Genomic DNA, 12,820 nt, shown 5'->3' with positions numbered 1-12,820 from the left:
CGTCGTTTGTTTACCAGATTAATAAATTGTTGCTCGTATTTGTCAATATGTTGAGATGTGTTCATGTTTATCGCGAAATTTGATACCACATCTATGAAATTAAGGAAAATGGTGGTATGCTGATTTATATGATAAAGGGGTATGTCATAATTCAGGGATTTGAAAGCTAACGTAAAAAGCTGCACAGAGAATATATGCCTCCTATCAACTTCCGACATAGGACCAGTAATAATAATATCAGCGCGGTATAACATTTTCCAATGTTCAAATTTGTTGATTGCAGTCATTATTCAACTCATCTGCCGATTCTATCTTAAATTTATCAAAATCCTATCTGTCAGAGCCGCAGTATACTTTCACAAAACGTTGCAGATCAGTAAAGTGCACAAATCAATTTTTGTTCTTTTTTAAATTGAACGATCCAACATCATTTTGGCCCTTCGATTATTTCGTACTTATAAAGTTTCTGAAGCCTCAAACGTAACGACTTCTTATTAGGATCAGCATCCTCCAAAGAATAGTAAAAAAATGCAGGATGTACAATTGTACCATACAGCAGTAGCAAAACAAGCTAGCACGTAACATACGAGTATTTAACGAGTGTATACTCTTAACACAGTAGTTAAAGAAAAAAATAAAACGATATTCAAATTAAGTAGTTAAAAACCAGGGACAAGTGGGTTTGAATCATAAGTAGTCAGTTAAAAGAAAAGTTGAGGATATTAATGCAAGACAATGGATTCCAATCTTATCTATTCATGCTAGACAATGCAAGACGAGTCGTGATCCTAATTGCGACGCCATCTTCACCGAAGTCGAGCGGGCTAGTTTTTAACTTTCCAGTATGGATGTCATACTCACAGAGATGAGATGTCTTGTATACCTTGTCTTTTCGAACAAAGAACAAATTAGACTTGTGAGCACAGACGACTCTATCCGTTATACTAACCCGTTGCAAGAATGATGGCATGAGCCTAATGATTCGTTTGGTTTCAGCCCATTTCAGGTTTCTGTGATCTTCTAGAACCAATACATGTAGCTCATCCTTTACTATTTCAGCAAAGGAGAGTCGACCATTCCAATCTAAGAGAGTAGTTGTGCTCAGAAACCCTTTAGGGAAAGTAGTATGACCAATATAGCTGTCATTCTCCATATCCAAAATATCAACTTCTATATCAACATCATCATCATCATCCTGGGAAATGCAATTAGCGACTGATGCCCTCCCAAAGAAAACCTGAATTTTCTTCCTCTTCCAATTTCGACACTGATCACCGCTTTGCAAGTCAGCGTCAACAGCTCGCCAACAATAAGTATTTCCAACAAACCCAACATGAAGAATTTCATAAGCAAGCTGTGAATGATGATCTTCATGAACGGAGATCAACTTGACAGCTTGGATAGACAGAACAGAGTCCAAGGCGATGCACAAACTAGGACTGTGGACTGGGGATTTCAATATGTTGGAACAATATATTGCTGTATATGCGGTATGTCGCTCTAGTTGATGATTGCATCAGATGTAAGTCCTGTCTACTCCATGATCTTACAGCGAATGAATAATCTTCTTGGTGGTAGGTCACCTCAAATTCCCCATAATCCTGAGAGGAATTCCTCAGGCGAAGCAACCTAAAATTAGGGTGTAGAAAGAGGGCATTCCAAAGCCTGCGATTAACAAATTTGAATCTGTGAAGATGCTTAAGTGGCACGTGGCTCAAGATATCGAATATGATTTCACCTGGAAGGCTCGAGTTTGTCAAGGAATTTTCTGAGTAGTACTCATTCTTCTTCATGATTTTATCCATATGTGATTTCTTTGGTATATTTTTGAATGGCTAATTTTGCTTCCCAAGAGGTCAGAGATTAGATGAAGGAAAACGGGGTTTCAAAGTGGACGGTATACGTACAGAATATTTATAATAGGTTTTTGCCAGTTCCCAAACCAATATTAACAAGGACTCCAAAGACAAACAGCAATAGGTAATACGGTTTGCAACTCCAATACAAATAAGCTAAGGTGTTTATATATCTTTTTCCTATTCTTTTTTTCTTCTTCCAGAACAACCAGTAGTAAATTACTCCTCCTTTCCCATTTTAAGATTTGAATTAAGTACTTTTAAAACATGAACGAGTTTATACTCTCCTATGTATGGGTTGAATATCATAAGCGGTTTAACCTCTGGTGATGTGGGGCTCTTACATATCAGAATCGGTATTTATCTTTTTATCTTTTTTTTTTCTTTTTTTTTTTGCCTTTTTCTCACATTTTTCTATTAATTACCTATTGTTTCCTTAAAAAAAAAAAAAAATCCAGGCTGAACCGTTGGACCTCTTCAGCAAACGTTCCGTCTGGTTAACCACAGCAGTGGGCTTTGGTTAAAATTTGTTCTCATTGAAAATTTCAGTTACAGTTCCACATTAATTCACTTTTCCTACTAAGATCAACTTTCAGTTACAAAACTTCTCCCCAACAAATTAAAAGGCTCATCGAAAATTCGATACGAAAAAGATGACGATACAGAGAGCAAAACGTACTTAAAAGGTTAGTTACAATTAATATTATACACAAGTTGCAAAATTCTACATCCTTATCTTGATAAATTATCATTGTCATCTCACTTTTTTTACCCATGTCAGTCCATAATTCCATTTTCTTATGCCAGGTGTGAAAAATTATTCACCTTATGAAAATGACAATCTTACGATATTCAAAGTCAATTTTTTTTATAGCAATAATCCATTTTTCCCTTTGAGATTAATAGTATTTCCTAAGAACCTAAAATATTTACTGTTGTTATTTTAATTCACTAAATTTGAAGATTTGATGTATGATGATCGACTTAGTTTTGCAATAATGAAACATTGTTATGGAGAAATAATTGATAAATATTTGATTATCTTTTAGAAATATTTTAAAGTTTGCTTTGATTTTGGAGAAAGATGTTTCATCGGTGTTACTTTATTCACTATAATTTTGCCTATCATTGTCGAGTTTATTTATATTCACTAATTCATCCATCATTTTCCAAAATACCAAGAAACTTTTAAAAAAAAACCCTTCATTAATTTAGGTACTGAGATTTGCGCAATTTTGCTGATTTACTATCTTTTGGATGTTTAGACATATCAACAAACTTTGTTTAATTTTTGTTTGTAATTTGATTATTGTGAAGGAAAAAAAATACCTTTGAATGCTTTTGACAGTTTTGTTGTGTCATCGTGATCACTTTTTTTCTATTTCGGTTAAAGTTATGGTTTGATTTGCTTTTTTTAGTTATTGAAAATTAAGTTTCGAAAGTACATTTATGATAATGATATAAACTTGTATGCTTACATCATTTTCTGCGTAAAAACTTAAAGATGTTCTTATTTTTACAAAACTTATTGTTTGGTTATTTTAAGATTAGACTATTTCAAAAATATCATTTCATAAATTAAATTTTTGAAATTCTTAAATTGGTATTACTATGTCGTTATTTTAGTATCATTTTGGTATCACTATGTTGTTGAGGAAAGGTTGTGATGCTATCTTTTAAGATTTTTTTTTTTTGGTTTACTAAACAAATTTATTTTTCTAGATACTTGAGGAGATGTTATATATGATGCCTTTTTGTAATATTCTATATATTAGTTAGGGATAATTTCAAAAACCCGCCTCCATGCTTTACTTCATAACACTAACCTTTCATGTGATTCATAATATTACGCCTACCTCTCTTATTTTAATCTTTTTGTAATAATTTATTTATTTATTTATTTGTAATGTTAAAAATCTACAATATAACAACTTTACCTTTGCTATTACCGCACCTATAATTTGCTAAAAGAACATTTTTTGGTTTAGAGATCAACATGTATACTACCTAACAAAACAATACAGTGCAAGGGACAAGGATGCGTCAAGGGTTTTAAAAGCTCAGATTTTCTTCCTCCTTACGTCTATGCTTTGAAAGAGAAGGATTCAGTGATTAATTAATGACATGGAAGAGAAATCGCTCAGATTGTGCGCGTGTATGAGCAAGAAATTGACGATCAAGGAAGAATAAGTAGTCCCTTTTGACCTTAGAAGGTTAACTAAATGCGTCAAGAATATTTTGATTTTACCTCTTATATTACTATTTTACAAAGTGACAATAAAATAGAAACTTTAGTTTAAATATAGACTTTTAGTAGTATGAAAATGTATAAATGATGTGTTCATTTTACTGATTATCCGTTCATGCGTTAATAAAATCATTATATTCTAAGATATTAGGTAAAGAGAGTTTAGCTGGTTTGTTTGCATAATCTTATTACAAGATTGATAACAATATTTTTTAATAGCGTTTAAACATGAAGGAAGAGCGAGAAGACTTATACCGCATATTTTTTTCTCTCTATGAAATAACAGGTAGCTTCCCTTCCCAATAGGAATTTTTTTTTAGATTTTTTTTTTTTTTTTTTTGCATATGTATTTTTTCCCTATACATTTAATTTTTCATCTTATTAATATTTTTTTAAGATTAAATACTTTAACTTTTGTATTATAACTTTTTAGATCAATTAAATTACAAAATGAAATTTCTAACCGCGCGGTCAATTAACTAATGTTAAAATATAGGTTGGCAGTATTATTGGGAGGAAAAGAGAGAAAACTCCAAGTTGTGATGACATTATGCCTTGATTAATCTCGAACTTGTGATGTTAAATTAATCTCTATAGATCTCTCTCCCGCTCTCTTCTCTATCATAGCGTGCGAGTGGGCAAGCTGGTATTTTTTTTTAATAAATGGAAAAACTTCAAAACAGCACATACAGTGAGGTAAAAAGTGGAGATGAATACATAAATAGTTTAGGTTAAAACAAGTTAAAGCACAATAGTTTATCCTTGTTGAGACATAATAGAAGTAAATAATTAATTGTATGAGTCTTTTTTTTAGCGGTGTAGCCTTTCCCCAATCCCTGCGTGAATGCAGATGCATGCTTTGTGCACTGCCACACGCCGGTTTACCTTTCTAGTCTTATTTTTAGCAATTTAAGGCTGGAATAATCCAAATAATTTAGTATCATTAGATATCAGAGTAGGTAGAGATCCTATATGTTCAAACACTGTCATGGCAGTCCAAAAAGCAACAAATATTTTCATTTTCATATACTATTTGGTTTATAAACAAAATCAAATTCACACGTGTGTTGAGATATAACATAAGTAGTTAGTGTAAACTTTTTGGATTAGATTGTTTATCCAATTTCGCATGCCATTCCAGGTAGATATTTTATTACTCGTTCCGTCCTAATTTACATGACACCTTTTGGATCTCGAGATTCAAATAAATTTCTGTAATTTTTCATATATTTTTTAAATATTTTGAATATAATTGTCAATTATTGTGACGTATAGTACTTTTTACGTAGTTTTCAAATATGTAAATTTTATTTAAAAAAAGTTAAAGATTTCATGTCCAAATTCACGTTCAAAATTAAACTACTTGACTCTCAAAATTTAAACTATGTCACATAAATTGAGACAGAGGGAATACATGATAAATTTGAAAGCATATACTTTGAGAAAATTCTTTCGTTTCCCCTCCTCCTACTATTTTATCAAAAGTAAAGAGAAAGGTTGGAAACTCTTGGGATCAAATGGAAAAATATTTAAAAAGAGAAGCCGATAAAATTATAAAATATTATTAGAAGCGGCTCAAGAGGGAGGCTAGTAAACCCTTTGATTTACACCTCCAAAAATTTTGAGGCTCCAAATTTTTTTGAAAAATATATTTTGTAATTTTATTTTTGCTCAGATAATATTGAAGTTTGTAGGGAAAAAAAATGAAAAACTAAAAAATATTTGCTAAAAAATAAAGAAAGGACGAAAGACTCAATACTTTTTAACAATAGAAATATTTTAGGTCTTTGAACTAAACTACTTAAATCTTCATATTAGTAAACTAAGTTGTTTATAATGTTATCCAAGATAATGTATTGCAAACACCAAACTAACATCTAATTAACTTAAATTTATCCTTACAATATAAATAATAAGAGTATTATGTGAAGTTAAATGCTTATTTAATAATATTACATTATAATCTACAAGTATGAAAAAAAAAGACTCTTACTAAAATCTTGCTTTAGGCCTCTAATTTTGATGAGCCGCATTTGAAAATTGAGTTTTCTTGTCCTTCTAAGAACACGCGTATTGATTTCTCTTTTTAAAAACTATGTGTACAGAATTTAGATGCGATACACAACACTATCAAAGTTCAGAAATCTTTATAGGGATAAGGCATAATTACCCCCCTCACCTAGTAGCGTTTTTGCTACGACACACCTTATCTAATTTTTTTTCCTATCACCCCCCTAAATTATTTAAAACCGTAATATTTTACCCCCTAAACGCTGATGCCCACTCTCGTATGAGAGAGTGACATACACTCTCCTTGCCACATGTGCATTTATTTATTTTCTTTTTTTAAAAAAAAAATTCAGCTTACGTGTCAATTTTTAAGAATAAAAAATAAAAAACTGATTTTTCTTTTAAAAAAATTATTTTTAAAACCCTTTTTTAAAAAAAAAAAAACTGAAAACGTGAATTAAAAAACTGATTTTTCTTTTAAAAAATATATTTTTAAAACCCGTTTTAAAAAAAAAAAAAAAAAACGCGAATCAAAAAACTGATTTTTCTTTTAAAAAATTTATTTTTAAAACCCGTTTTAAAAAAAAAAAAAAAAAAAAAAACTGAAAACGGGAATTAAAAAACTGATTTTTCTTTTAAAAAATTTATTTTTAAAACCCGTTTTAAAAAAAAAAAAAAAAAAAAACTAAAAACGCGAATTAAAAAACTGAATTTTCTTTAAAAAAAATAAATTTAAAACCCTTTTTAAATATTTTTTTTTTGAAAATTTGATTTTTTTTAAAACCCATATGTTTTTAAAAAAAAAAAAAAAAAAACTGAAAACATGAATTTTTTTTAAAATATGGAAAAATGGATTTGTTAAATATATGGAAAGCTTGATTATTTTTTTTAAAATGTCTTAAAAGATCTTGATTTTCATGATTTCATTTTCTTAGGACACTTTTATTTTTCAAACAAAATCCGGAAAAAGTGTTTTTCTTGTCAAAATTTGAAAAAAAACTGATTTTTTTATAAAATTTTGAAAAAATTAATTATTTTTTTAAAATGTGAAAAACTAGATTTATATTCATATTTTAAGAAAATACATATTTTTAAGAAAAAAAAATTAAGTTTTCCCATTTTTTATGTTTCTCACTCTCTCAAAGAGAGTGAAACACACTCTCCTTGCCACGTCAGCGTTTAGGGGATAAAATATTACGGTTTTAAATAGTTTAGGGGGGTGATAGGACCAAAAATTAGGTAAGGTGTGTCGTAGCAAAAACGCTACTAGGTCAGGGGGGTAATGTTGCCTTATTCCATCTTTATAAGTCTCTTCTTCTTCACCGTTTCAGAAATCAATTATGTTTTTTTGAGCTTTTCTTTGTTTCGTAACTTTTTAATCTGAATCTCAACATGTTAAGAAAATTTCTATTATATAGAAGTGGCTAAGAAGGACGAACAAGGGCATATTAGTAATTGCATAGCAAATATTGTGGCATTTCCTATAAGTTGTATGCTTTCCTGGCCCATTTTACCTTATCATCTGGCCACGTGGACAAAACTGTTTGGTTATTTCTATATTTCTGGGTAATAACATAATTGATTGAGGGTGAAAAATTATTTTCACCTCCAACTTTGCTTTAAAAATTAAACTCTTCCCTCAATTATGAACAATAGACATCCCCTCCCCCTCTCCCCTAATCCTATGGAATGTTTATTTTACCTTTGACATTTTCAATTCTCCATCTATGTGATACCTTTTTATATTATATAAAATTTATTTTTTAACCTAGGTATGTATAGATTTTTATTTAAAATTCATATTATAAGTAGAATAATCCTTTTATGAATTTATCACTACATCTAATGTCACATTTTATGAATATTTTAATATTACATGGATGAAGTATATATTGGTCTATTATTGTGTTACCCCTGTAACTTTTTCAGTAACTTTTAGCTGTCCAGATTTTTTTTGCCCATTTTTCGGTATCCATTAATTTAAAGTGTCTACTACGTGGCACTAGTTACTTTACATTCAGCTCCTTCATTGAGTTTTTGTAAATTATTCCTTTTTAAGAAAAAAAAATCTTGCAACTAATGGGATTTTTTGACCGTGGTCTAGAGATCCAGTTTGAGCAAATTGAATTATTTTATGAGAAAACGTTAGACCACAATTACATTTTTTGTAATATTACAAACGTTAGACAACAGTCTAATATTTTATCGATAAGGTTGAACAATATATGAGCAAACATTAAAATCGAATTTAATATTATCCGTAGAGGTAATTTTTCAAAAGTTATATTTGTATAATTTTTAAAAATAAGAAATAAATCTAAATAATAAACTAAAAAAGATATTTGCTTAAATTAGCTAAGACTATAAAGATGACGCTTTATGTTGGAGTGTTTGCCACGGGCTGTCGTTGCTAGTAAGTAAATAAACAACACAAACACAACAATAATGTGTTGGTAATTAGTTGACCTAATTGCATTTGTTATTGCAATTAAGACCCTTGTGACATCATCAAGGGTGACACACAAATCTATCTGATCCACTAGAAGAAGAAAGAAACTAAAGAGAGAAGTAGAAGGCGATATTGGTTTTGAAATGAATTTATAACAACTACTTGTTAATTTCATGCAATATGTATTATTTATATGTTTATTCAAACTCATGTGGAACTAGCTTGCTTTCATGCAATGTGCATTTTGTAGTACATTTGAGTTTGACCGAATTGATCATGCATGTAGCTAATTAATTTTTTTTTTGCACAATAATCCAAAATTGACATGCATATTTGTTTGTCTTGTTATTTTATTTTATTAACTTATAATATCGAAAAATTATATACCTATGCTGCAAGACACGTACACCTTATAATCTCATATTAAGTAATTCATTTCTCCGCACGCCGTTACTTTTTAAAACACTAATCTATACAACTCATATTAAATTTTATAAAATACAATTTGATAAGATTACAACAAATTATAACTCAACAACACAGTAGATTAAGGAAGAGGCCTACTATATTGATAAGAAAGAGGGATTTAAAATATGATTAAGATAAAATAGAGTAAAGTAGGGCTGAACATAAATACCGAAAACCGAAAAATCGAACCGAACCGAACCGAACCGAAACTTCAACAAACCGAACCGAAAAACCGAACGCGCACCAAAATTTAATACATTACTCAAAAAAAAATTAAAATAATCCAGGCCCATTAAGTTTAAAGAAAAAAAAAACTCAATTGTAATAAGTCCTCTTTTGCATTTGTATGCCTAATTTTCCACTTCAATTGAGAAAATCAAACATCCTTAACAAAGAAAGGTAATTAGGATGTGTCTTTAGAATTAATGAATGTCCTTTATGTGTTTTCTTAATTATTCTTACGGTATGTATATAACACCTAGTAATCCTATATCATGATTATAGTTTTCTGTTCTTGTGTATCCTGTTTGTTTGATTTTGATTTTAATCTATCAGTTTTATGTTTTATTGCTTTTGAGAATATGAATTAGTGTCAATGGAATCGCTTATAATATTATATCAAAAAAACCGAATTGAAAAAACCGAAACCGAACCGAACCGAACTTTAAAAAACCGAAACCGAAGAATCGAACCGAACTAGTTTGGTTCGGTGTTCGGTGTCCACCTTCAAAACACCGAATCCGAAATAGTCAAATCGAAGTTTGATAAAACCGAACTGAAAAACCGAACGCCCACCCTAGAGTAAAGAGTAAAGTTAAAAGGAAAAATAGAATATGATGGATCGTCAAATTGATAAAGAAAGGACAAAGAATTTTTAGCAGAAAGTTCTGAATGACACCCACATGGTAAGCATGATTACTACAAAATAATTATGGCAGAGTTTTTTGAATGACACCCTAGATGGTTAGACATGATTAATACTAGTAAAAAAATATGGCATGGAAAAAAAGATTTAATTTCGTCTAAATGATAATTGAATAATTCAGTACTCCGATACCTAGAGGGTTTTCTTATCCGATGGAAGTTTCAGTACTAAACAATTTCCCAAAAAAAAAAAATGAAAATATTAAATTCAAACCTTTGATCATCAATGAACACATGATCACGTTCGTTTTTTGCTACTAACGGAATCCTTCTTTAGCTTGAGTTAAACATGGTCAGAGACTCAATTGGTAAGTCTAAAGAACAACTCAATCGAGGTAGCAAAATTCGATAGGACTTGACCATTTTTAACCAAGGCCTCCAAAATTAATTAAAATTGCAGGCATAGACGGTCATGTGATGTGTAATTAGATCTTCCAGGAATACTAGCAGAACAACTGGCATCCGGCCTTTGATCTTGGGGGGAAGGTCGCCAATATTATCTTGTTATTAATTAGAAGGAAGTTTAGAATATAGTAGAGCATTAGGCATTTCATTTCTAGCAGGAAGAGAGAAGTGGAACTTTCATCTATTTCACCACTTGGAAGTCATAATATGATTTAGATCTTGGAGCCTTCATCCTCATGTGTTAGTAAGTATCTTCCATCCACCTGATCCCAATACTTTTGACTTCGTATTTGAAGCTTAAATATGCTGAACTTGAGTGCCATTAAACCATGTCTTTACCTAAGGAATATGCTGTCATTAATCAAAGTAGATGCTAAACCACTTGGTTTAACTCGTGCAATATATATGCTCGTCTTCCCAGTGGCTACGTTCATGTTGTCTCTTAATACCTGTATGCTGACACTCAGACATCCATAAATGCATTGAATTTTGATGCCACCTTTTAATTTGCAGATCATCCATGTGCTGAAAGATTGGCTTTTCTTTGTTTTGAAGAGGCAAGGTATCAAATAAAATGCACGAGTGACATTTATGAATACTGAGTTGTCAATATTTATTTTGTCTCCAACAAGATGATCATTCATAAAGATATGGTTACCTAATAGGTTTACATGCACTCAAATTGCTTAACTCGATCGTGGGGGAATAATTTAAAATAAAATAAAAAATAAGAAGAATAGGTGGTGTATGTGATGGTAGGAGGAGGCATGCCACAGACATCGCCTAGTATAGCTAGTTGTCTGTTATTTCTAGATCAAGGCCAGATCCTTTTCTCTAGTCCCCTAGTTCTATATAAAGGAAGCAAAAGCCAGAACATGGAGAACAACTTGAAAACTTAGATTTTGACCTTTCAATAATCTTCTCAAGAAAAAAAAAAATGGCTCCCTCACCTTTGAGATCAAAAACCACACTAAAGCATGCTCGTTCTCGCAGCTTTCCCTCTAGATCTCACCCTATCGTGTCTCAATTCGATGAACACTTGTCTAGAGTAAAATCATCTTCAGAGGCTACGTCTTCTTGCCTTTCATCCTTCACCTGCAGACTAGGTGACCTTGAAAACTTATTTGATTACATGGAAGATTTGCTTCAATTACAACACATTCAACAGGCCATGCCATTAGAGAAGTTGGATGAATTATTAGAGGGGTACCTCAAGGTATTAGACGTTTGTGCCGCCATCAAAAATCTCTTGTCGAATGAAAAGCAAAATAGACAAGACCTTCTTTCAGCTCTTCGTAGAAGACGGAATATGGATGACATTTCTAGGTACCTAACCTCTAGAAAGAAGTCCAAGAAGATGATGCAAAAGCTTCTTAAAGATTTGAAAAGTATAATGAAGAAAAATAACTTCGCATCAAAAAAGCCTGAAACATCGGCTATTGTTGGAGAATTGCAGGATATCCAGTTAGTCACTCTAGGACTATTTAAGGCCTTGTTGTCATATGTCAATGGAACTGGATCTCAATCAAGTAGTTCCATTGACCAACTAGAAGCCAATGAGTTTGATAATGTTGACGCTGCTTTGTGCTCGCTTTTCAGTCACATTAAGACTAGCTAATACGAAGAATTGCAGAATCAGTTGCGAGAGATGGAGGCAAACATTGAGGTTCTTGAAGAAGGTCTCGAATGCTTCTTCAGGCGCTTAATCAAACTAGAGTATCCCTCCTTAATATTTTGAATCACTAGCTAGCCAGGAATAGATGTTGCAGCCCCAAGGGCTATATCCAAAAGTTTTGTACTACAGTAACCTGTACATTTTATAATATACATCAAATTGAAATAAAAGATCAAGTTCATTTTTTGCTGCTACAAATATCTTTCTTTTTTGAGTTTACTTATTGAATACAATGTCAAATTCTGTTTTTGCTACTGCAACAATCCTTCCCTTTGCTTGAATTAATACATTTATGTGTTGATTAAATTGGAAATCTAGAGTATTCGGTTAAAATAAATAAATTTAATCCGCCTTGGGTAGTATTACCATAGGCTTTTCTAGCATAATTGGTTTGTACATTAGAAATGGTAGACCAAGACTGTCATTTCATGTGTACAGAGTTGTCAAGATTCTTTCTGTTGCAAACTTTTCGACAGCATCAGCAATGTTCGGATGCCTCTGTTTAATTAGCAGTTTAAAATTGATATTCTTTTCCGCCTCAAAAACTTGGCGCTGTATACGGATCTATGGATGACATTGCACAAATATCGCATATGTAGTAGCTTGATACAAATCAAAGTCACTTTACTGTCCATCAGCATGTGGGGATGCTTCCACTATTTGTATGAAATTGAATAAAGTACACGAGTACGATTTATGCCTGTAGTTGTCAAGATTCTTTTTGTCTCTACCAAAAAGATCTTTCTTAAAGATACAATAATCTAACAGATCAAATGCGTTCAACA

At 31.3% G+C, this 12,820-nt stretch overlaps 1 protein-coding gene across 1 annotated transcript; it reads left to right on the top strand.

The window, feature by feature from the left end:
- The first annotated feature begins 11,297 nt into the window (after nt 1-11,297).
- LOC132644765 (uncharacterized) lies at nt 11,298-11,978 on the top strand. Its single transcript, XM_060361372.1, has one exon. It carries the CDS (start codon nt 11,298-11,300, stop codon nt 11,976-11,978), a length of 681 nt encoding a protein of 226 aa, XP_060217355.1.
- The last annotated feature ends 842 nt before the right edge of the window (nt 11,979-12,820 follow it).

This window comes from Lycium barbarum, chromosome 6, assembly GCF_019175385.1.
Source record: "Lycium barbarum isolate Lr01 chromosome 6, ASM1917538v2, whole genome shotgun sequence".
NCBI classification, from domain to species: domain Eukaryota; kingdom Viridiplantae; phylum Streptophyta; class Magnoliopsida; order Solanales; family Solanaceae; genus Lycium; species Lycium barbarum.
This window is presented reverse-complemented; position numbering and strand designations above follow the sequence as displayed.